Genomic DNA, 26,583 nt, shown 5'->3' on the forward strand with positions numbered 1-26,583 from the left:
TTAAATACGATACATCTTTATTCAACTGCAGATTTCCTCGTGATAATCTGCTTGGTGTTCTGTGAATACTCGCCCGATTGATAAACCCACTCTAATGCTTTAGAAGTCCAATTTCCGATTTCGTTGGCTTAGCGCAAGCTAATAAACGTTACATAAAATTCCTGCACATTAACTTTAAAAGCAACCTTTAGAATTTTGCCGGTTCCTATTCTTAAGCAACTATTTTGTCATCTTCAGCGCTGAAGAACAAAGCGTCATCTGCAAGCAGGTCGCCAAGGTTACCCTTGAGCTTACGATGCGAACAAAAAACATTTGTCACGGTTAATATCTCCACCTGTGCCCGCAGTTTCACTGTGCCGAGTCATCTGCTGGGCAGTTGCGAGTGAATAGAGAAAGCAAAGCTTCTTCATCTCTTCGTAATCACATATAACACGCTTCATCACGCCAGAAAGGCCGTTCTTGTTTCAGCCTTCTATAAATTTGTTTCCAGCTGAGCGAGAATAACTGAGTATGGAATGTAACGGCATGCCTGTTTAACTTAGCAGGAACAAAAAACCTTCCACTCTCCGAGGCCAGCACTAACAGAACAGACAGCAGCAGGAGCCGACACTTACGTTTCATCTATTCTGCAGATTTCTGAAGACGCTCAACGACCTTCAAGAAGACGGTGGGCGGTTGCATCGTAACCTTGAGTGCAACTGCACCCAGCGGCTGCATCGCTGCCTGCCTGGACTGCCTGGATCGCCTACGACTGATTGTGGGAGCCACGTGGATCTACGTCACATCGGTTGCTCTGCAAGCCCTTTATAAGGAGTATTGCTGGCCCTTCGCCGTCACTTGGCAGCAGGGACAGCAGCAGGAGCCGACACTTACGTTTCATCTATTCTGCAGATTTCTGAAGACGCTCAACGACCTTCAAGAAGACGGTGGGCGGTTGCATCGTAACCTTGAGTGCAACTGCACCCAGCGGCTGCATCGCTGCCTGCCTGGACTGCCTGGATCGCCTACGACTGATTGTGGGAGCCACGTGGATCTACGTCACATCGGTTGCTCTGCAAGCCCTTTATAAGGAGTATTGCTGGCCCTTCGCCGTCACTTGGCAGCAGGGACAGCAGCAGGAGCCGACACTTACGTTTCATCTATTCTGCAGGTTGGAAATCATTTTTTTTGTATTGCTTATAGTCTGCTTTTCTGCTCTGCTGCCCTGCTGCCAACTTTTGTCTGAGGTGCTCGCACTTTTTGCTTGTTTGCCGTGTGTTTCTGCTGTTGCTCAAAATGGGAAATGACGAACTTAAACGGGAAATTGCGGATCTCAAACGTGAGTTCCGTAAGGAACTCCGAGAGCTCAGGCAGAGTGCAGAATTTACTAGTGGACAGTATGAGTCTCTGAAACTAGAATGTGAAGCACTTAGAAAGGAAAATGTCAACCTAAAAGCAGCACAAGAGCCACTTCTGCAAGAAGTTGAGAAGCTGAGAAAGCAAGTGTGTCAGAACTCACTAAAGATAGTAACACAGGATCAATATTCGAGAAATAGGAACATTGAGGTGAAAGGTGTTCCTTGCTTGCAGAATGATAACCTTGGGAACGTTCTGCAGAAGGTCGGGGAAGTGCTTGGCGTGCCGATATCTGAGCAAGATATTGATGCTTGCCATCGCGTTCCTGTGCGAAATTCTGGTACTGATAAGAACATAGTGGTGTCTTTCAATCGTCGGTCGAAACGTGATGCTGTGATCAAAAAAGCGCGAAAAGCAAGGATCACCGCAGAAGACATCGGTTTTTCTTCCAAGCAGTCTGTCTTCGTGAACGAGCATTTGTGCCCTCAACTAAAGCAACTGCTTGGCATGACTGTGGCAAAGAAAAAGGAAATGAAATGGCGCTTTGTATGGGTGAGGGACGGAAAAGTATTTGCGCGGAAAACGGAAGAGTCTAGTGTTGTTAAAGTTACATGCGAGGCAGACCTAGCTAAAATCTGCTAGCGGCGATTGGCAACGAACACTTTTTGCACCTTATTTTGCTATGATCGCGCCACGCAACCTTGTTCGTCCTGGTTACGCCGACTCTCTTGCCTTTTTGCATTTTAATGTTCAGTCTGCCCGTAATAAACACGATCAGATAGAAGCATTTCTTAACGAATTCACGTTCAGGTTTGACATAATAATGATAAGTGAGACATGGTACAACTCGGAAGATGATGTCATTTCCTTGCCCGGATACCAAAGTTTCTTTCTGAATAGACCAAACCGCCGAGGCGGAGGTGTGATGCAGATGGTATCAGAAAGGCTTTCATGCGACTTAATTGCAGATCTCTCAAAAACCACACCAGACTACGAAGCGCTTACGGTACAATGTGGATCCTATATCTTCGCTGTTTTGTATCGACCACCTGATGGTAATAGTGAAAGATTTCTTGTCTTTTTAGAACAATTACTGTGTTATGCTTACCAGAATAGACTGTGCATAAACATAGGCGGTGACTTTAACATAAACTTACTGCAATCAAATACAGTTTCCCGCAATCTGATCTTACTCCTTGATTCTTTTGGTTGTACGAACATGATAAAAACACCCACTCGAGTCACGTGCCTGTCTGAATCCCTTATTGACTTATTTATTACGAACAGCCCAATGCTAGATATCAATGCTGGTATCATTGCCGCCGATCTAGGTGATCACTTGCCGATATACATGTTTTCTAAGCGAAATAGCTCACTTAAAGCGAGCCGAAACCAATGTAAATCTTTCATCATGCAGGAAATAAATCCAAGAACAATGACTGACTTTCGAAACCAACTTCGAAGTGCAAACTGGGCACCAGTATTCGAGTGTAACGATGCTGATACGGCCTATGATACGCTCATGCATATCATTAAAAATGCATACACTAGTTGTTTTAAATTAAAAAAGGTAAAAACATCTAGGAAGATACGGAAACCTTGGTTAACAAATGAGTGTTTAAAGCTAATTCGTAAGAAAAACCGACTGTACTCTCACTTTGTGCAGTCTAGAAGGCCTGATGATCTTTTTGCATTTAAGAAATACAGAAACTACGTAACTAAGTTTCTTCGAGATACAAAAAAAGAGTATCTGGAAAAGCTATTTAGTAATGCTGATACCAAAGGCGACCTAGTTTGGCGTGCGCTTAATAAGCTCCTAAATCGTGACAGAAGTCGTTATGAAGAGCTCGAGATTACAGAGAATGGGAAGCAGCTAAAGGGTAAAGAATTAGCAAATCGTCTCAATGAACACTTTACAAATTTAGTTATTAGCGCTTACAATACAGATGCTCTCAATTACTTGGGTGCGCCTAGTGTAAATACAGCGTTTTTTGAGCCTACGACACCGGACGAGGTTTACTCTGTTTTTATATCCTTAAAGAACAGTAAGGCACGTGACATCGATGGTCTCCAGATTAAACCAATTAAATTTGCAATAGACTTGTTAGTGCCCGCTTTCACCCACGTATTCAATGTTTGCTTGGCTACTGGTGTTTTCCCTAGAAAAATGCAACAGGCAAAGGTTACTGCTCTGTTCAAATCAGGGGACAGAAATGACATGTCAAATTATCGGCCGGTGTCAGTGCTCCCTGTCATATCAAAAGGCTTAGAGAAGGTTATCTGTAAAAGGGTTATGTCGTTTTGTGAAAAATATCAGTTATTATCTCCGCATCAATTTGGGTTTCGTAAGGGCCGATCGACTGAACTAGCTCTATTAACACAGAAGGATTTAATCTTGAACGGCTATGAAGGAAAAAAATTAACATTAGGCGTATTTATCGATTTTTCCAAAGCCTTTGACAGGATCAATCATATTACTCTACTAAAAAAACTCGAACATTACGGATTCCGTGGATTACCCCTGGACATTCTAAAGTCATACTTAACCCATAGGAAACAATGCGTTTACATCTCAGAAGAATACTCAGACCCCTTGAATTTAGAAGCTGGTGTTCCCCAAGGGAGCATATTAGGACCTATATTGTTTAACATATATATAAATGATTTACCAAACATCAGTAACTTACCACACTATATAATATACGCAGATGACACCAGTCTTTTCTTCCAATCATGTAATGCTGATGACTTGTCACAACTAGCAAACACCGTCCTTGATAAACTACATTGGTGGAGCAAGTCAAATTCTTTACAAATTAACTCTAAAAAAACCAAAGCTGTTCTTTTTGCACCCGCCCAAAAAAATGTAAATCGTAATCTAAACATATTCTATCGATCAGAACGAATTGACGTCACCGCGGACGTGAAAACACTGGGAGTGATTTTTGATCAGCATTTAAGTTGGGACAAACACGTAGAACGCGTGGCAACAAGTATGGCAAAAGCGTGCGGTGCGCTTTGTAGGCTTCGAGATGTTCTTCCGTTAAAACTACGGCTATTGCTGTATAACACCATATTCATTTCTCATGCAAATTATTGTATTCTTGTATGGGGGACAACATCACAAAAAAATATTCAGACATTATCTGTTTTACAAAAAAAAGCATTGCGCCACGTTGCTTGTATTTCTTACGGCGGTCATACAAGTACATTCTTTTCTAAGTTTCATGTTCTTCCATTTCATTGCAACTATCAATTTAATCTTGCTATGAAATATAAAGAAATCGTAAAACGAGGCCACTCGGGATTTACTGGTCTTTGCAATCTAAGCAAACCTCATCAACTCAACTACGACATTCGGGAGCGAGAAACTTGGGCCGTGCCTTTTTCACGAACTAATCATGGTAAGGACAGACTACCGTACCGCATATCGGTATTACTGAACAGCCTTGAAAAAGAAAACATAGATCTTAGGACTGTTTCACGTAGAATTTTGAAGGCATATTTCATTAGCCGTGCGACTGCATGTGATTAGAGTATGTTGTATTTTCATTTCCTTTTGTTGGTTGTAACTTAAGTATAGAATTGTTTTTGTATTTGTCTTGTATGTGAAAGTGCTTTTATATATTCTTATGTAATTGGAAAAATGTATTTCACCACGTTACATAAATCTGTATTTTTCTGTTAAGAGAAGGCATGTATTGCTGGTTAAAAAAAATGTTGGTTTTAGTGTGTTTTCAAAAACGCATGTTATCATTCCCTTAGACATGTTCTTGAAGATATATTTTATGTACCCGTGTATTGTTGCGTAAAAAGTGTTCCCAAACTGTCTGCTGCCAAATACTGTAGGGGCAGGGGCCTTTGTCAAGCCGCTTAAAATAGCGGCTTTTTTGCTCCTGTCCTAGCATTTGTACATGTAAAGTTGAATGCTGAAATAAAGGAATGGAATGGAATGAATGGAATAAGAGGTTGTCCGGAGGTACAATTTTCATGTTGTGTACGTCGCATGGCACGGTCCTTATGTAGAGTGTCCGAATAGTCAGAAGCTACTCCGTATGGAAACTGGTTATGCAGCTTTCCAAGCTTGCCTGCGGTTATTTCTTTATTTTATTCTCCGATTCAGTGTGTTCGAGGCTGGAAACTTCAGCACGAAATGCGTGGAAAAGCGGCGCGGTTCGTGATCATCTGCAAAAGAGGTGGTTCAGCCACCATGGGAATGATGGCTAGTGCATGGACTTGCCTAAACTTCGTCCTTTTGGCGCCAAATCGTTTCATGACTTCGTAAACTTGGCATTGTCCACAAAATGCTATGTTATAAACAATTAAATAAACATTATTAATAATAATAGGAGCGGAGGTTGAAGAAGAGGAGGAGAACGATGGTCCCTACGGAAGCATGTCAGGATTGGGGGCTCAATCCCATCGCTCGTAATCCGTTGTCAAGATTGTAGTATGGCATGAATTAGAAGGTATCTGGCCGATGCCGTCGTCCAACTTATCCACGCTGAGGACGTTGATGTAGGGAAGGACTGCTTCTCATCGAGAACGAGGAATATGGGTTTATTTACAGTATTTATATCAGTCTAACATGACTGTTTGAGAAAGTACATCAGTCTTACATGACTGCTTGAGAGAGAGTGTCCTGAGCAGCCGCACAACAGCGGTTTTTAAACACTCGGTCCTCTCCCGATACAAGGTGATGCGAACGTTCGTTTCGTCATCGCAAACTAGCCGCCTCCCCGCAGGACGGTCTACACACACAAATGCACACACGTTCGAATGTCCGGAGCCGACGTCAGAGGGGCCCCGTAGAACTCGGAGCCGTTCCGGGTTGCGCGTTGGGGAGTTTGGGAACAATAGCTGGCCCGCCGAACTCATTCCGTCACAACGGCGATGAGGCTAGAGGTTGGTGGCGGTTTCAGCACAAAGCTTGCTTCATCGAACGCATCCTAGCTGAAGCGACGGAGAGTGGGGGATGCCCATATTGTTCCCCGACACAAATTCGATTTAGTCACGCTGTGGCTAGAAGTTGGCGGCGACGCTCCCGGAATGTTGCCGCCATAGTGTAACGGGGTGGCAAACTTGCACTGCAGCTGGCCGTTCTTAACAAGCAGCAGTATTTGAACGGCTATCTTCACGATCGATCATCTCTGCCGCCCTTCAGTTTCGTCTTCACCCTTCAGCACACAATCATCCGCAACAATTTTGGCGGAGTTTGCGAGGTACCTCGACCACACCAACACGGTTCTCCAAACACCTTATCATTGCCTCCACCTTCGCCTTGCTAGACTGCCTCCATTACCGCTGGTGGTCGAGATGTCACGCGATCAAGATGGAACCCAGACTGTACCAACTTCAGCGGTGGCTAGTTCCTGGCAGCGCGAGCATCTGATAGTGTCTTAGTTTTTCGCAGGAAAATCCAGCGAGGACGTGGGCAAGTAGCTCACCCACAAAAACGGGCGAGCAACCATTGGAGCGCAGGAAGTCAGATCTCAAACGTTATGTTTTTCGTGGCGGACACGGCGCTCATGTGGTTCTATATCCCCGAACATATGCTTACAACAAGGGATCACTTCGTAATTGAAATCAATGAGCGCTTCGTCGATTCCGTCGCGAAAAAGAAGCAGGCAGAGCAGACGCTGCTTCAAAAGCCCAAGTTCTAGGCCAAACGTGCACAACGTATATGGAAGCGATACTGAAGCTATGCAGAACGGTAAATCCTCGCATGTTAGAGGAAGACAAACTTGGCCACTTGTTGAAAGGAATCAGCGAGTATGTTTATAACTTCTTCATCGGCAAGGAGAGCTTCAACACAGTCGCCGACGTAATACATCATTGCCGCAGTTTCTAGACCTTCAAGACGTGGCGCATCCCACCGGAGTTTGGCCAGCTCGCAAATGTTACGACTGTTGCCAGCGTATAGACGACAGCCTATCACTCTATCTCACATGAACTATTAGGCAGATCGTGCGCGAGGAGCGGAGTCGACACACTGAAATGACCAACGACATAGACTTCCATGATGCTTATCAGCTTTACCGTCTCCCACTGGCTCCTTTGTCTATTGCTGAGACAGGTATGAAATACTACCGCGCGGGCCACCATCAAGGATACAATCGATTTACCGCCAAGAGTCCGGTTACCACAATGCTGCCGGACATCCGCGTTGCTTGCCCAATGGCTACCCGGAACCAAACGAGTGATCTTATCGACCCGAGTGTCCTAACATCGTTCAAGGGTACGACGTTGGCCGAGAGCCTCCTGCGCCTTACAGCTGTGGTACCACTGGCCATATTTCTCGTTTCTTTCGCCAGCCTTGCCAGACGTCAAGGTAGTATGAACCACCATCGACGTCACGTTGGCCCGAGAGTCGAAACTTCGACCATCCGTGGTCTCAAGGATTATTTGCGACGGCTTTCCCCAACAACGTTCCACGACGCAGTTGCCGCAGTGATTCTCCTGTTTCCGACCGCAGCTCGACTCCGCCATCTTCATGCCAGCTTCACTCTCTTTCGCCGCGGTGACGTTCATTATCACCCCCCCCCCCCCCCCCCCGCCGGGAAACTAGCCGGCGCGACCGATGGAAGTGAGATCGCCAGAAACGATACGACAATAATGCCTCTGCCGGTTGCGATGCTCACAAAGTGAAGTGTTGATTGATGGCACATCTACAATGGCTTTGGTGGACGCTGGGGCTATGATATCTGTTATGAGCCTTTCTTTCAAGAACCGCCTTCGTCGTAAAGCGGTGTTTTGTTTAGATGGTCATACTAGATTTGGTGGTGTAAGCGGTGAGATGCTTCATCCCCTTGGTGTTTGTGCTGCGATTGTTTCGCTGGCTGAGAAGTGTTTCTTAACTGAATTTGTGGCTCTTGTACGGTGCACGCATGATGTTAAACTGGGATTGGAATTTTTGAACGTGTGGGGCGTCTGTTGATTGCGGTACCGGCGAGCTTTCTGTCAGCAGTGTCTTTGTCCCAAAAATTCTTGATGAGCGACCGCATCAAGACATTTGTTGTTACCGATGAGGTGACGCTGCCTCCATGGTCGGTAGCGTCTGTTTCCGTCATGACTTCTGCTGATAGGGGCGGTTCACTTGACGCCATGATTCAACCACTCACCGATGTCAGTGCTAATACGGACCTATTGGTGACTGGTAGCGTTGTGTCCATGACCAATGGAACCATATCATTGTGGGCACTAAGCTGTTCTCCAGTGCCCGTACTACTTCCAAAACACATGAAGCTCGCTGTTCTCGATGACAAGTCGGGCATGTCGACGGCGACACGTATGCTGACGGTCGTCAGGGAAGAGACCAATTGCACAAACGAACGATTTATCTCCCCCCCTGAAACAAAAATTTGCAGCATGATCAGCAAGTCCGGCTTCACGTGAACGTGACGCCATGGTACAAGTGCTATCCCGACATGCTTCCGTGTTGACATCTTCCGAGGTGAAAACCGTACCACTCTTCCATCTTCGCGCGCTCGTCATTGGATAGACACCAGCTCAGTTCATCCTATCCGGCAAAAGCCTTACCGAGTGTCTTCATTGGAACAAAACATTCTTGCTGAGCAAGTGCAAGAGATGTTAAATAAAAAGGTAATCCAAGATTTCTGGAGCTCTGGGCAGTGCCAGTTATCCTGGTGAAGAAATAAGATAGCTCTTGGAGGTTTTGTATTGATTACAGACGGCTAAACGCGGTCGCAAAGAAAGATGTGTATCTGCTCCCACAAATTGATTTCGTAATACACTGCCTGCATTCTATCTCCTTCTTCCGTCGCTCGATTTAAGATCAGGTTATTGGCTTCCGCCGACATAGAGAAGACCGCATTTGTGGCAGCGGACGGTCTGTTCGAATTTAACGTTATGCCGTTCGGGCTTTGTAACGCGCCCGCCACATTTGAGAGATTCATGTACACAATTCTTCATGGACTAAAGTGGGAGATATGTCTGTGTTACCTGGATGATGATGTCATTTCCGGTGGTATGTTTGAAGACCACAACACCCGCCTTAGCCTGGTTTTCAACTGCATGGAGAAAGCGGGCTTCGTTTTCAACTCCGGAAAGTGCTGGTTTGGTGAAAGCCAGACATTGGTTCTTAGCCACTTTTTGAGCTAGGATGGAGTCCAACCTGACCCACAGAAGACTGAGGCTGTTAGAGCCTTCAAAACGTCGCAGTCTGCATGACAGCTCCGTAGTTTCCTTGGATTAGGCTCGTATTTACACCACTTTGTTCCGAGGTTCGATGACATTGTGCGTCCATTGAGGCGTACGTTTGTTGCAAAAAGATATAGCCTTCGACTGGACACCAGAGTGTGAGTCAGCGTTCCGTGAATTCAAATTACTAGTTACATCGGACCCTATATTGCGTCACTTCGACCCTTCTTCAGCCATCGAAATCCATACTTGCGCCCTTGAGATAGGAAACGGAGCAGTTCTCGTACTATGATACAATTACGTAGTACACGTTGTTGCTTATGCCAGTTCTTGTATGAGCAATCCTCAGCGAAATTTCACAGACAGGGAGCAAAAATGTCTCGCAGATTTTTGTGCTGTTCAGAAATTTCGCTCTTATATTTACGATCGCCCACTCAATATCATCACCGACCACCACTCTATGTGCCGGCTTGTAAGTCTTCGAGACCTGTATGATCGTCTGGCATGATGGGCTGTGCGACTTCAAAAATATGACATTGTGCTAACTTACGGGAGTGGCCACCGTCATAGTGACGCCGATTGCCTTTCTCGCCTACCATTGGCAACGACACACTGCGATGAAGACAGCTTCGATGACTACCTAGCTGCCATTCCTCCTGTATTTCCCGATGGGACCGCTTTCCAGCTGAAACAGTAACGGCGTTAGCTTGGAACATCTTTTTGTCGCGACCAACACTCCCCATGCCAGTGGTCAGTTTTCTATACGTGACGGCCTGCTGTACAAAGCCATCTACTCAGCCAGTGGCGCTCGCTTGCTCCTTGTTGTGCCAGAATGTCTTCGAAATGACGCGCTTCGTGCCATGCATCCAGTCATCTGGGATTCGCGCGCACGCTGCAGCCTGCCCAGCAGCGCTTTTACTGACCGCAGATGTGTCGTCACACAACAAAGCAATACGTGGTCGGCTGCGATCAGTGCCAATGCCATAAGCGACCATCAAGCTCTCTCAGGCTTTCTCCACCCACTGATTCTTTCACATACACCCTTCGAACAAGTTTGTATCGACCTCCTTGACCCATTTCCACGGTCATCGAACAACAACCGATCGTTCATCCATCGTCTGTGTGGACCATCTTACTCGGTGCGCAGAAACAGCAGCAATACCCTCATCCACCGCTGATTGCGTCACAGACTTCTTGTTGTGTTTCGTTATTCTACGCCATGGCCCTCCTCGCGTGATTAAAGTGATCGCGGAAAGTAGTTCGTTGCCGACGCTACAGAAGAGCTGCTTCGTCTGTGCAGAGTACATTTCCGACACTCAACCGTCTTGTTGCACGTCTCAACCAAACCGTCTTGGTGAACGGACGAACTGAACTCTGACCACATAAACTGGGATGAAGTCTTGCCATTCACCACATATGCGAATAACACAGCGAAGCATGAAACAACTGACTACAGCCCTTACTATCTTCTTTATGCCCGATAGCCGCGCACATTCCTTGACACAATCCTACCGTTTTCTCTATATACCGAAGATTCAGTCGCCAAGACAGAGAAACCCGACGGATAGCACGTCTTCGCACGGTGACATCGCAAAACCGCACAAAGCAGCGATACGACAGCACTCATCAATCAGTCTTCTTTTTTTTTTTACGAAGGCGATTTAGTGGGGCTTTGGATCCCGCAGCGCAGGTGCGGCTTGTGCCGCAATTTTCTGTCGCACTATGTTGCCCCGTTCTCAGGTTTATACTTTTGAGTCACTTAAAGGGTAACTCTGGTGATTTTCGATGTTCACTGGTCTAAATAAAATTTTGAGTATACGTTCTCGTTTGCATTTTCATTATCTGTGCCAAACAGTATGACTGCAAGTCCACTAGTTGTCCTGAAAATGAATTTTAAAGATTGGTTGCCCTCACTACTTATGACTTTCTATTTGCCACCCTGTGTTTGTGACGTCCGAGAGTAGACCGCCACTGTCGCTAAAATCGTCGCTGAAATCACCGCTGTCTAATTCTGAAGATCTGTACATTGCTCCCTGTGTCGTCAGGCGACATCACGAGCTTCGCTTCTTTGGTGTTAGCGCCACGTGCATTGCGAGCTTACTTTACGGTAGTGTAGGATCTGACGTCATCGACTCATCGTGACGTCACAGGAAGCATCTACCCGTTTAGGCTTCGGTATCTAGGTTATTCCTTATTGAAAATTTTGATGAATTTCTAAGCAAATTAAACCATCCTACCGGTGACAGGTCTGCCAATGGCATTAGAAAACGACCATAGCCTAATGTGGTAAAAAAACAAACGCCAGAGTTGCCGTTTAGCTTACGTGGTCGCACGCCTCTTCTCTACAGGTCGGCAATCTAGCAAAATTCAACTTGCACATGTTGCGCGTCTTAAGCGCTATTGCCATGTCATGGAATAATGGCTCTTCCAGCGGCCTTTTTAATAAACTAAATAAATAAATAAATACACAGTCATCCGTAACAATATTATCCACTGACAGGAGGGAAACACAGAACCACTCGTACAGAAGCCCGATATTGAAATAATTACGCCACAGGCGCATGCATAGGCAAGCGGCCTAGAGTGCCGTTACAGATTACTCGCGGGCAAGGCAGTGCGTTGAGGCGCTGGCGCCTTTCAATTTGGCCACCTCGACAAGCTGAACTACAGAAATTTAGGAGCGATTGCGCGTCTTCGCAGTCTTCTGCGCTTAGAAAAGTGTAGATTGCTCTGAAATTGACTTAAATCAAAGGAGATATAGCGTAATAAAGAAAGCCACAAGAACGTCTGAATCCGCAAGCACGAAGACCAGACAAAACCTTGTACTGCACACATCATTATCTTGGTGGCTGATTCATTGCAGCGCGAGAGCTCCCTCTAGTAATTATTGTAGGAAACTATATGCATGAAAGCTGTATAACGAAGCCTTCACAAACTTTGCAGTGTCGCTAGTATATCTAGAGCGCTTACAACGCAAGTCAATGTCGCGGATTCATTTGCTCATCTTAAGAGAGGCACCAACCCCGATGACCGGCGCTGTAAATGCTAACACGTGCCATAAAGGAGGGCTGTTGCGCCTCTGCGTTATATAGAGGTGCGCTTCATTGTTTAATCAAGCGCCATCGCGTGCTTTAACCGGCCTCGTGAGTCTCTCGAACAGGAGATAAACCGGGTAGGCAAACACTGTCGGGCAACGCGACACATATACACACGCGCTATTGGCACGCATGACAGCAGTGCACCTCTATAGTACCTCTATAATACCTTATCGTGTGCACCCAAGTAGCTAATCTAATGGCCAGAAGTTGCCAACTCTTTCTTACGGGAGGGAAGGAAAGAAACTGTCTGAGGCCGCACCATCGCCGCCACACGACGACAAAGTAGTCGCGCTAAATGAAAGGCACAGATGAATAGAGGACACAAGACAACACGATTTCTTATCCAGGGAACACGAGTTGAGTGGGACTTCTTGGTCAGGTTGGTTCCCTTGGCTAAGTATTGTTGTTGCGTGCAAAAGGAGAAATACAAAGGCTTTGGTGTGACTTTCTTTTTCAATCTCCTTTTGCACCCAGAAAAGAATGTTTAACTCAAGTTCATATTCCCGACAGGCGGTGGACGTCAGTTGCTGCTTGGCGAAGGGGTTCTCTACAATTTACTACCATTCGTGTGTACATTAACTTCTGTCTCTGTCCTTTCTTTCCTAATAAGTAAGTAGGCGTAGTGCTCCTTTCGTTGACAGTTGCCAGCAATCTCGCCCTCTTATTGACTTCTCTGTCCATTGTATATATTTTTGCCTCTCGAATAATTATTATACAAGGTTAGCAGAGCGCGAGGCTACATGGCGTGCGTATGCACGTTCAGTACAGTAATGAATGTCGTATTCTGTTTATAGCCTGTAGCCTCTGATGCAAAAACATCAAATGACCCACTGAGCGAAAAAGCCGGTGTTTGTAGCAGCGAAACGGCATCTAAATTCTCGTTGGATGCGACGCCACGTCACGCGAGCCCCTCAACGAAGCAGAGGAGGCGAAAGAGCACACCTGCCGCCGCGCTGGCGCGCCAGGTGTTGCGCGATGGGAGAGGACATCGTCTCAAAGCCACGTCACCGTCGCTCTTGGAGGCGTGTGTTATCCGCGCATTCCTTGTCCGCGCAAGCTTTCACCTGCGTTCTAACTTCGGCTCGCTAATCACTGTGAAGAAATTAATGTATAAAAAAACAGAATATATTGGGAAGAAAAAAAAATTCCTGCGGTCCCCACATTCATATCGGGACGGATTACTAGCGAAGCTGTTTCCGCTGCATACCTGGGCTACATACATCATGAAATCATTCATTGTTTTCATACGGCACCACATTACGCCGGCACAAGTGCCGACACGGTCACCGCACCTCCCATGCATCTGCCGCAACCGCTACTCAGCCAAGCCCGCACCTCTGACGCGCGTGACATTGTAACCACAGAAACGCAGGCCGCGTGTACAGGCGCCGTTGCCCCGCTCTGTCCCACTCGTTATCGTCAAACAGGATTTAAAACAAATAAAACGCATGAAGGCCTACTTGCTACACTAGCTGCACTTTCTAATATAAGCGAAGCATTCCTCTTACAACGGCGAACTTATGTGATTCTGTTTGGACCCAAGATATTAAACTTATCTTTGGAAGATGGCCGAGTACTTGAAGCCTGCTTCACCTCCGCCGCGGGTCGGCCCGCTATTTCACTATCTCCGGGACCGGCCAACGCATTCCTGTCCATGCGCCATGATACGAACGTAAGCCAGCCAGGGGCCAGGCCTTGACCAAGCGTCTGAGCGTGATCGCTTGCCCGCGAGGAGTTCATACCCGAAGGACCGATCAGTGGCGTTCAATAGGACATAAGGCTTTCGCATTCACAACTCTAGTAATAATAATAATAATAATAATAATAATAATAATAATAATAATAATAATAATTAATTTCAGAAAACAAGGGCATGGATACAAGGGCAAAATGCAGATGTGCTCTGCCTGACGGGAACACAGCACCCGAATGCACACACTCAGAGCATGCACCAACGGAAACAAGAACGTAATACAATATCGTTACATACCGAACACAGTTTTATGTAAAGTAAACAACAGAACAAGGTACAAACTTTTGCAATGCTAAAGGAAAATTCGTACAAATAAGGGAACCTCAGGATGATAAAAAATTCTGTATACGCAACCTATTAATCGTTAGGACAGGAAAGGAGGTAAGCTTTACCATTCTTCTTTAAAGAGTTCAGGGACACGCATTTCAGAATACTTTCTATGGTCTGTGTATGTCTGTTGAGAAGACTGGGAATTAAGTATGACAGCATTGAGGTTCCGTAGTTGGTCCGCACAAGTTGAATTCTGTAATGGTCGTGCCTTTAAGGGCCCCTGAAACGCTTTTGACCATTTTCTACAAACGTACTGAGTCGTTAGAGTAGGTCCTTCTGATAATTAATTCACACATCTAAGTGCCCCGCGTAAAGCGTGTAATTTATCATAATGTTTTAAAAATGCACATCGCTGCCAATCGCAACACACTGCTCGGCGGAATTTTAAGCCACCTGTTTGACCTATGTATACGTGACCGCAGGAAAAAGGTAGTTGGTAAACGACTCCCATTCTACAGTGCACAAACGGGGAAGAATGCTTAATAGTGCAGCCTTTCCCAGCATGAGTGGAGGCAGCCTAGGCCAATTTCCTATCGATCTTACCACAAATTTTGATCAACTTGTTAGGGGCGGAAAAAACAACCTTTATATCAAATCTGCCTGCTATATTCCTGAGATTATGTGATAATTTATGTACATATGGAATTACAACCAGTTTTTTCTTCTTGTCGGCATGCTCAGGATTATTCATTCTTGTGGGTGCTGCTAGTTTTACACGTTTGACAAGCTTCTGTACTGTCATGCGGATAGCATCCTCTCGAAAACCTGCCGCTCTCAAACGTTCCACTTGTGTTAACAAACTCTTAGACGTCTTGTGAAAACACGATTTAGAGAGTGCGGAAAATAGAACCCGAAAAAGCAATGCCGTTTTTCACCACCTTGGAATGTGCGGAGTGAAAATTACAACAACAACCATCGACCTACAACCATCGACCGGTCATACCAAAAGGATCTGCAGACTCCTGCGCGCAGAATGGATGAATCAAGCCCGATACCTCACAGATTGTCTCCGCAAAGCCTGCTGGCAGGAAAAAGACAAAGGCAAGAGCAGAAGGGATTTCCTGGAGTGGCGTAAGACATCCTATCATTTAGCCGACTGGTTGTGGAACAGCACTTGGCCTACCCTTCCTAAACCACAAAAGAAGAGGATGCCCGAAGCAAAAGTGTTGGTTCTTGGCGACGAGAGTCTACCAGAAGAGCACAGAAGAACCCTTGGTCTCGGCCCGAAATTCGCCTACGAGCCAAGCTTCACCCCGGCGGAGAAGGTCACTATGGCTAGGACAGTCACCCACCGGGGATCCGACGAAGAAAGACCACGCTTCATAGCATAGTGTGTGGACGCGCTGGGACGATCAGGAGCAAGGCGCTCGAAAAATAAGACTAAACAATTGTGTAGATTATGCTGTGAGTAGAAACCTTCATATTTTGACCACTGATAAGGAAGGCTTTTTTGTTGTAGTGCCAGAGAATATCTTCTGTAAAAAAGCGCAAGATGCAATAGAGAAAAATTTCAGAGCGATAGATCTAAAACCCGCTGAAGTTAAGAAGCGCGCACTGTCGCTGCTGCACAACCATAACCTAGAGCAAATAGCTTCATCAGTAAAAAAGGCTAAAAATCTTAATTTGGACATATTCTTCGCAGCAAAGACCCACAAACCGGACATTCCATTTCGAGCAATAGTCACGGAAAAGGATACTTGGCAGCGAGTGGTCTCGGGATACTTACAAAGGCATTTGCAATCATTGGTGATCAGAGATCCGTTTGTGGTAAAAAACTCGGATGATCTTATCAGCTTCCTCATTCAATCTAATCCTGGTAATTGTAATATTTTCAGCATAGATGTTCAAGACTTGTACTATAACATTCCACATGACGAACTAATGATAAGCGTTAAACTTTGTATCACCGAGGACAATGATGAGCTTAAATTTTCTAGTAGCTGTGGTGTATCAGTCAGCAGTTTTCTCGAGATTCTCTCTTTTTATTTAGCTTCAAGTGTTGTTGAATGGAAAGGAAATTTATACCGACAAAAATCTGGAATTCGCATTGGGTCCAAGGTTGCACCAGTACTAACTAACATTTTCCTAGGTAGCATAGACAGAAATATAGAAAGTAACCTAGATGACCGAACATTGAAAGTGCTAAGATATGTTGATGATTTCCTGATCTTTGTGAAGAGTACTAATTTTCAACAAATGGTTCATAATATACTTCAAATATTCCACAAATGTGGCTCAGGATTAGTTTTCACACATGAAGTGCCGGATAAGAATGAACTACAATTTTTAGATAATAGGCTCAAGCTAACTGATACGCATGTGTGCTGGATGTATTGCCCAAGGTCAGAAAAACCACTTTTAAATTTTCACTCCGCACATTCCAAGGTGGTGAAAAACGGCATTGCTTTTTCGGTTCTATTTTCCGCACTCTCTAAATCGTGTTTTCACAAGACGTCTGAGAGTTTCTTAACACAACTGGAACGTTTGAGAGCGGCAGGTTTTCGAGAGGATGCTATCCGCATGGCAGTACAGAAGCTTGTCAAACGTGTAAAACTAGCAGCACCCACAAGAATGAATAATCCTGAGCATGCCGACAAGAAGAAAAAACTGGTTGTAATTCCATATGTACATAAATTATCACATAATCTCAGGAATATAGCAGGCAGATTTGATATAAAGGTTGTTTTTTCCGCCCCTAACAAGTTGATCAAAATTTGTGGTAAGATCGATAGGAAATTGGCCCAGGCTGCCTCCACTCATGCTGGGAAAGGCTGCACTATTAAGCATTCTTCCCCGTTTGTGCACTGTAGAATGGGAGTCGTTTACCAACTACCTTTTTCCTGCGGTCACGTATACATAGGTCAAACAGGTCGCTGCCTCAATATTAGATTATCTGAACATAGGCGCTCACTAACGGGTAATGCCTACTCGCATGTCGCGCGGCATTGCTCTGAGCATGGGTGCACTCCAATATATAAAAACACCACAGTACTTTCCACGCACAAAAATCAGACTACGAGGAATTTTAAGCCGCCCCTGCCCATATGACTGAAATAACCCATATGGCGTCAGTGGGGCGAGCTATCCGATTAGCTGACCAGGGCGCGCGATCGATAATTTTTCCAACTTTATGGTAAACAAATGATCTTCGTAATAGTTGGAATGTTAGTTAATTTGTTTTTATGAAAAGAAAGTAACACAAAGAGAGTGCACAAGAACAATTTTTCAGTACACTTAAGCACTTCCGGCACACAGCAAGTGTCCTCTGCTTGTGTTACAACGTACTCCATTTTGACGAGAGCTCCGCGGTCAGTGTCGGTCTTAGTCTTTTCGCGAGCACTGTGATTCGACTTTGTTGCCTTGTGGACTGCAAACGTAGCGACTGGCAATATGTCAAGCTGCGACATCGTGTGCCTCAGCAAGGCAGCGTACGAGCGAACTGGCTGCTGCGCATCGGACTGCCGCTATCCGACCGACGCCAGGATTTGCGCGCTTGTGGCCGTCACTTTACACCGGAAGATTACTAACGCAATAGCGTTTCGCGAGTCCGGTATTAGGGTAAACGCAAGCGCAAGGGGACAGGGTCTGGCCGCTTGACTGTGCCGTAACGGGATGAGCCATGAGATGAGCAGAAGGGCAAATTTGAACGGTCTGCACGGTGCAGCCACCTGGTGGCACAGAGCTCAACCATGCACAGTAGCAGCAACGAAGTGCATTCTTCTTTGCTGCTGGTGTATATTTTTCGCAGGAGTGTAGTCATCAACAGGTTGTTTTTATAAATGTTTAAAATGTTTTACACTTGCTTAGAGCAATATTAGCGCTTTGTTTGGCTGGTTAAGCGCCGCGCCAACAAGTGTATGGACCGTGCAGAACGATCAGGCCGCTCACGTACGTCTACGCTAAGGTTCCTTCATCAGCTTGAGTTTATGCCTCCAGTCATTTGCGAAAATGACCAGCTTGCCTGTGGTTACCGGAATACAAGACACGTTCGGCGCTACGACAGAATGCTCGCAACGCACGCTGCTTCGATAGCTCTCGCTAGGGGTCGACGGCCAAGCGGCTAGCGGAGAGGCCTCGCACGGGCGGGGACGAGCTCCAAAACAAACGGAAGTGGACGATCTGACGTCGCATCGTGATGCAAACCAATGAAGGCGGAGCTTAGCCCCGCTCGCTCGGCGAATGAGTTGAGGAGGAAAAGCATGGCTAGGGAGGAGGGTAACTTCTAATCGCTTGTAGCTCCATTAATACGTAACGCTTCACTCAAATTGTGGTGCGAATGTTCTACTTAAGCTGTACTCTACGCGTCTACAAAATTTATTCGAACCGTTTCAGGGGACCTTTAATTTGTAAGGCAAATTACTACTAGAGTGCAATTGAACATATTTAGAGGGATGGAGCTTGACTTCAAAATAGACGTAAGAGAGAAATTTCAATTTATATAATTGATTCACAGTTAGAACAGAATGTTCGAAAAAGTGCAAACCTGTATGACGGTTGCACGAGAGATTTTCGACAGATCGTATCACTTTTTCCTGTAATGTTATCAGCCTCATTAGATTAGTTTTGTTTGTAGGCGCCCAAATCAGTACACAATAGTGAAGATGTGAATGAATTTTAGTTTAATATAACTGCCATTTCAGCAACATGGGAACAAAGTTTCTAGTATCGTATAGCACACAGAGTGACCTTGATACGTTGGCATGAATTTTATTAATATGCTGGGACCAGCTCGTGTTGTTCAATAAGGGCACCTCAAAACTTGTAGAATGAAACATGTTCAATTATATTGCTTTCAAATGTAAGTTGAACTCAGTGGCTATAGTGTTCGGCTGCTGAGCACGAGGTCGCGGGTTCGAATCCCGGCCACGGCGGCCACATTTCGACGGGGGCGAAATGCGAAAACGCCTGTGTACTTAGATTTAGGTGCACGTTAAAAAACCCCAGGTGGTCGAAATTTCCGGAGTCCTCCACTACGGCGTCCCTCATAATCAGAAAGTGGTTTTGGCTCGTTAAACTGCATAATTTAAATTTAATGTAAGTTCAAGTTCAGAATCATTAGGTTTCTTGCATGCTTTAAATACAATAACCTTTGTTTTACTGACGTTTGATTCGAGTTTATAGATATTAAACCATAATGATAATTCTTGTAACTATGCATTCGCCTCGACATGTATATTATCGAGACGCATACCAGAAAAAATACACTGGTACCATCTGCATAAAAGATTATTGCAGGAGTTCTTGGCATGGCTATTATATCATTGATATAGATAATAATGAATGTTGGACCTAGAATAGACACTTGTGGTACACCATATATTAAATGTTTCATTTGTGACTGATGGCCATTCAGACACGTATACTGCACGCGACCGGAAAGATAACGGCGAATCAGATTTAAGGCAACTCCTCGAATGCCATAAAACGGTATCTGGTAAAATAAATTATCATGTTTAATAGAATCAAATGCCTTTTTGAAATCTAAAGAAAAAGTCCGACTGTGAATCATTTCTCATCCATATTAGAAAGTATTTTTTCCTTTATACTAAGCGGTGCCATTTCAGTTGACTTCCTCTCAAGAAACCCAAACTGTTCTTTTGCAACAATTTTTCTGGTGTCAAGGAACTTACATAGTCTATGATTTATCAATTCCAGTAGTTTAGAAAACAAAGGAAGGACAAATATAAGCCTATAGTTATCTATGTTCTCATACCTTTGTGCAAAACAAGCACTCTTGCAATTTTCTTACTGTTTGGAAAAACACGTTTGTGTAAAGCATCATTACATATATGCTGTAGTGGCAAGCTGATTAGATCGCCAACAGCCATAATGGGTTCGGCCTCATCTGCTCCAGCCGCAGTGGATTTATCTAGGTTCCGAAGGAACTTGAACATTTCATGTTCACTGCATGGCTTTAAGAATATATAGAACTTACAACTGGCGAGGCAATGTATTATATAATTTCATGCTTTATATCTTGTTTTTGAACGGATTCACCAGAGGATAAAAAATACGCAATAAATTTGTCTGCCAAGGAAACGCCACTGTAGTCGACATTATTGAGTGGTAATGTGCTAGGAACATGATAAGTAGCCCTTTGTATAAGGTCGCTAAGATAATTCCAGGTTTTCTTAGGACAGTTTGAAACTGCGGCAAATTTATTCTTGCAGTATTCTTTCCGTGATTTTTTATATCAGAACTTAAGTTATTTCTTAATTTTTTATATTCCTTAAGTATGACTTGGTCTTTTAATCAGAAAAATTTCTAAAAAAGTTTGTCACGGGCTTCAATTCGTTTATACAACTCCCTTGTTACCCATGGCTTTCGAGAATTTTTGTAGGTTCTTTTTTACCAACAAAGAAAATACACAATCATATTTGCTTTTTACTAACTTAATGATATTGTACGCTATACTAGGATTTTTCTAATTGTAAACATCGCTCAATTCAATGCTTTGTATCATAGATCTAAACGTAGCCAGATTATCTTGATTGAAACTTCGGCATAAGATTTGTTGAGTTGACAGTTTTTCTCGTTTTCTTATTAACAAGAGAAAAAAGTAGAATATAGGTAGGTGGTCGCATAAATCAAATGTGAGCGCACCAGAAAGAACGCTAGACAACTCAAGATTTGTGACACATGGATCTATTAACATGTGAATTTCTTAGGTTATTCTTGTTAGTGACTGGATAACATTGGTGCAGTGAAATATGTCAATGGCCTCATAAAAAAAAACGTCGCGGGGTGCTGTTTGTCAAAAATCAATATTGAAATCTCATGCTGAAAGAACAGGCATATTTAGGATACACGCGTATTCACACGGATCACGTACAAACTGAATAAATTCGGCAATTTCACTAGATGGGGGTCGATAAATGCAAGCAACCAGGGTTCCACAACATTTCGCAGCAATTGATTCGTAGTGCGCACGAACAAGAGAAAAGTCTGACAAAACTCCATATTGATGAGTTTCTTCGAGTATTCACGGGAAAAACTGTTATCTTCCATTTTCATGAACAAGCGAACTGCGCAAAGCAGCATTAAAAGATAAAGCATCGTAGTAAAAAGGCCTGGTGTGTGATGCCTGAAAAATAAGGGACGGTGAAACAGATAAGCAAGACGCAGGAACAGCGGCGTCCGTTTAGAATATCTTTTCCAGTTCGGCATCACATGCAATCTGTATTGCCGGTTGACCGTTACACTTGCGCAGAAACAGCTTCCCATTACTATGCCATGCATATTCATACTGCTTTTCTGTAGTCTTTGTCCTCCGCGCTGTTAAATTATCAAAAAATTAGACCGTAGACTTAGCTTCCATCATACTTTGCTTCTTTGCCATCCATTGATCCTTCGTTGCACGCGAAGAAAAACGAAACAGAACTGCCTGGGTTTACCACGTTTATTTGGCAGTCTGTGAAGGCCTACTGCGTCCTGTTTAGTCAACTGAGCCCGGTCTAACTCCTAGGCAATAGCACTGATCTTTTGGAACAGATTTTCATTGTCGGCTTGCACAAGTCGACGTACTTCTAAATTTTTCCTTCTACTACATTGTTCCAGACTGTTTATTTGTTGTTGCAGTTCCACTACTTCCTGATTAGTGTTCACGGACTCAATCTTTTCAACTCTTTTCTTTAAAGCAACAATCTCAGTTGACTTAAGCTTCATTTCTACTAGCACTTGACCGTACTGATTTGAAAGATGCTGGACAGACTTTTCCATACTTTCCACAGTTTCCTTGGCCTGGACATCTAGCTTCTGTTTGATATCTGGCAGTTCACAAAGCTTTTTGTTGATTTCTATGAGTATCTTTTCAGTGAACTACTGCTCGTGCTTTACCTGCTCTGTTATTTTTGGGGTCCTCGAGCAGCTGAAATTAAACGTGTTTGACATCTCCAGCTTTTTTAACAGTGTCTGCAATTCCTTTGTAGGTGGTCTTGTTAGTACCAGAGCAGGCGTCCAAATGGTAACCATACCCGCATTCTGAACAGACAAGGCACGATCCATCTGTTAGAAGTGATTGCTCACAAACCAAACGTATAATTGAAGCAAAATTAGCAATTGCACCCGGGAAGGAAAAGCACGCGGTACTAAAGCAGCAGTACAGACTTAAACACAGGCACACGCTCTTGTGCTTGTTAGATCAAAGTAAGGAGTGCTTAAGTGTCCTCGGATATTTCGCCGTGTGTTCGAGCCTTGCCCTACCTAAGTTCGTAATCCCTTTGCAGTGCAGTATTTATTGTAAGCATCCGTCATGTGTACTCGTGCTCCTTTGTGCCATCAGATGAGGGCTGCTGATATGTTCCACCATTGTGGTAAACGAGTCGCTCTGCTTTCAGTGATAACCATTTGGCTGTTGTGCTCCGCGCCTTAACGCTACCGAAGTTTCCCAGGCACACATCTGCCGGAACTAGTCGGGCGAATTTGTGCAAAAATGGTTCGTTTATAAAACCGTAGAGAAATATCCTACGACAAAAAAGTTGCGGGTGTAGAGCGCGAGAAGCTTGGGAGCTTGTGTTGCGATTCAGTCGCTGCACACAAGAGGAGCAGCCGCAGCAGTAGTAGCAGTAATTAATAATAATAATAACATCCATAAGCTTTCTGCGTATCAAAACTGTTCTTTTTTCTAGCCCGTCAAGGCGGACCAGTACGGCAGATAAGAAAGGGGTTCTGAGAATCGAGGCTCCTGTTATTCTTTCATTTGTTTTATTTATTTATTTATTTACTTGTTCATTCATTCGTTATGCAATCCCAAAAGGGCATTTTAACAGGATGGGAAAATACAATCAGCATTCGTGCCAAGGTTTCGCCGGAATAAAGCAAGAAGGCAAAAGGAATATGGCAAAATAATAGTGAAACAGAGAAGCAAAATACGATATTACATATGCGACAGCGAAGTAAGTAATGAAAAAATAGAGATACAAAAAAAACTAATACTACATGCCTAGTTATACATTGTAATGCAGGTAAATAAATGTTATGAAACCAAATCTGAAAAACCACTACCAGACGCGGGAGAACACTAGACGCTCGAGGCAGACATTAGGAAAGATAATTGCAAGACAGCGTCTTTCTTCAGTTCAGTCCTGGGGCGCTATAACGTGAAACTATTTCAAACTTTTCTATTCCAATTCTGCTATCAGCCCTCCACGATTGGTCAAAAACTTTTTTCGACCACGCCCACTTCACGTGTCTGTCACGCGACGTCACGAAAACCGCGATACCTCCCCATCTGATACGATGTGTACTCACTGATTATGCATGATTTGACAGAAAAAAGAAAAACAGTTATTTCTGATTCGACCTCTTTTCGCCATTAGCCCTCGGCTATTGGTAAAAAGTTTTCGGGATGCACCCACTTCACCTGCCTGTCTCACGACGTCACAAAACCGCACAAACTCACCGCGTCAAAGGGACGTGTACGCGATAAAGATGCATTAATATGCCGAACAAAACTGTATTTTCTTCGGAATAGCCGCAGGCTGCCCCGTTCCCAAAGGAATAAAAGATGGCTGCCGCCGATCGCTGAGACGCTGGCTACTCGCACCTGCCGGAGAGCATGGGTGCACTTGCGTATAATAAAACTTCTTGCGTGGCCGTGTAACGTTGTCGAGCCTTTTTCGGCATGTTTACCACCCCATTCTGCCAACTCTTCTTTGCTGAGGGTCAGTTTTAGCGTCATTCTTAAGCTTCCGGTGCATGCCGGCATGATTTTCGACCAGCCACCACAAGCTAAGTAAGGGAAAGCCGACCAATCGCAGGCACTGGCACCACCCTCTTCATCCGGTTATCGATTTTCAGTGCACTGGCTCTGCCCCAGTGAATCCCTCTCCACTTGAGCGTTCTCCTCGCTTCTTGTCAGCCAATTAGATACGACAAGCCGCTCAGTGTAGGCAATGCTATTCGTTTTTCAAGCAAACAAAAGTGACGTCCTATAAACGAGGAGAGCGTTTGATTGGTCTGTTCAGACAACGCTGCGGGTGACCGCCTGGTGCTTGCGTTGGTGGTTACGCAAATTTGACGTCAGGAGATTGGAATAGAAACATATTGGAATACTTTTACGTTATACGGCCCCTGTGCTTGACGGTTCTGGGGAAAAATAAGTGTAGTAAAATCACGTATACTGCGTTCGAAAGGGCGTGATATTTATCATTAAGTGCGACACTAGCTCACAATTACCTCCTGAATTTGAAACGGACGCGAAATTGAATTAGTCGCAGACTTCCGGTATGAACATTTTCATTAGATCAGGAACAAATATGAGCCTCTTTAGCATACGAAAGTCAAGGTGTTATGGAAATTCTTAAAGCAGAAACGGCCATTGAGAAAAGCACGGGCGTGCTGAAGTGACTTGCTTCGTTTGTGCTTGAGGAGTAATCATGCCGGTTTCCGCGGAGGCTACATCCCACAATTCCAGCATGATGGTTACATGTGCAGACCACTTTGTCACCTCGGTTCTTATCAAATAACGTTTCATTTTCTTTACAATGGCTTTGTTTTTTTCGATATGTCTTAACACCGTTTATTTTTTAAATGTTGTACAGGTTTCTAAGAGAAACAAACTTTGCGCATGCAACAGTTACAGGCATGTCGTCACATGTCCTCCTCTCTCGACAGCCATCGAGTGCGTGGCACCGGGCAAGCGCGCCATGGTGTCCATGGTGCAGGAGACAGGCTGGGTGGTGGGCCTCATGCTGCTACCGGGAATCGCCTACCTGGTCACCAACTGGGTTCACATACAGCTACTGATTAGCGTTCCCCTCGTCGCCATGCTCATCACAGCCTTGTGAGTACACGACCTTGCAAGTTGTCGTCTCTCCGCGCAGTAAGCTGGGGATTGTGACGCACAAATACACTGATACCTTACAGGCGATAGCCGCTGTAAATGGCTTGCACCACGAACACTCAGCGTCTGTTCGCCCGTTAGCTATGTGTGTAGCAGTCACATATAGCATAACACCGGACGCTGTAATTTCAAGCTACAACCTGTTTCGGATCTATAGCCGCAATAGAGAGTGGGAGGGAGCTTCTATTCAACCTCAGAATAATGAGTAGCCTACTTCACCATTTCGCTACAGCTAATAAACAACAACAGCAATGACAACAATCCAACTAACTTCACCTCGATCATCACGTTGAAGCAGTAGCGATCAAAAAGCGCTTTTAGATGAGCAAGGACAATGGTGCATATCATATGGACCGCAAATAAAGACGGGTACAGCGGAAGAGAACACAAAAACAACATGGGCGGTACCGCCCGTGTCGTTTGAGATGAATGAGATGCACTAAACACCAACTAGGCCAAACTGAAGTTCTTCTGGACAATGGTGTTTTCTTTTTGTTATGAATACTAGCAACAGTCAGTCTGTGACTTGGCCATGGTAAAAAAGAAATGTTGTATTCAAATATTATTTCAAAGAAAAAACACTGAGCTAGCAATATTTATATTTCTTTTTGGGTGTGTACACACCCTCTAGGATGTTTTAACACTCACCATCTAATCTATTCGCTCATGCATGCTTCACTTTGTGCACTCTCTAAACCATATCATATCTGGGACCAAATTTGCTAAAATTTTCGACGACATAGTGTTTTTCGCCATCGGCCTTGGCTAATACCGTGTCCAGCATTAGGATTGGTCGGTATTTTATCTTGCGAATAATTCTGCCATGAGCAGTTTGTGTCAGTACGGGCCCTGCTGAGTATAGAGCAGCTTGGCAGACCGCATTTAGTTAACGCTATGTCGGTGGGTCTCAGGGGTGCTAGATTAGGAACGACTACATGCGGGAATTAACAGGGAATAGCTCGGCAACATGTGGCTCGCAGGTGCTATTTTATTAATTTACTGTAAAGAGCTCGAAGAAAGTGCGCCGAGTCACTCGCAAGATGAAGGTAGGCTGTCAACTGGGA

General features: G+C 44.6%; 1 protein-coding gene and 1 pseudogene across 2 annotated transcripts in view; both read left to right on the forward strand.

Moving 5' to 3' along the window:
• Positions 1–26,583, forward strand: part of LOC139051656 (organic cation transporter protein-like) — a 189,688-nt gene that overhangs the window by 143,198 nt on the left and 19,907 nt on the right. For both annotated transcript variants that reach the window (XM_070528611.1, XM_070528610.1), the window contains one exon: positions 25,291–25,459. In XM_070528611.1, the coding sequence (XP_070384712.1) occupies positions 25,291–25,459 (169 nt within the window). The remainder of the gene's footprint in view (positions 1–25,290; positions 25,460–26,583) is intronic.
• LOC139051694 (U2 spliceosomal RNA) lies at positions 14,091–14,240 on the forward strand (annotated as a pseudogene).

This window comes from Dermacentor albipictus, unplaced genomic scaffold (assembly GCF_038994185.2).
Source record: "Dermacentor albipictus isolate Rhodes 1998 colony unplaced genomic scaffold, USDA_Dalb.pri_finalv2 scaffold_13, whole genome shotgun sequence".
NCBI lineage: Eukaryota > Metazoa > Arthropoda > Arachnida > Ixodida > Ixodidae > Dermacentor > Dermacentor albipictus.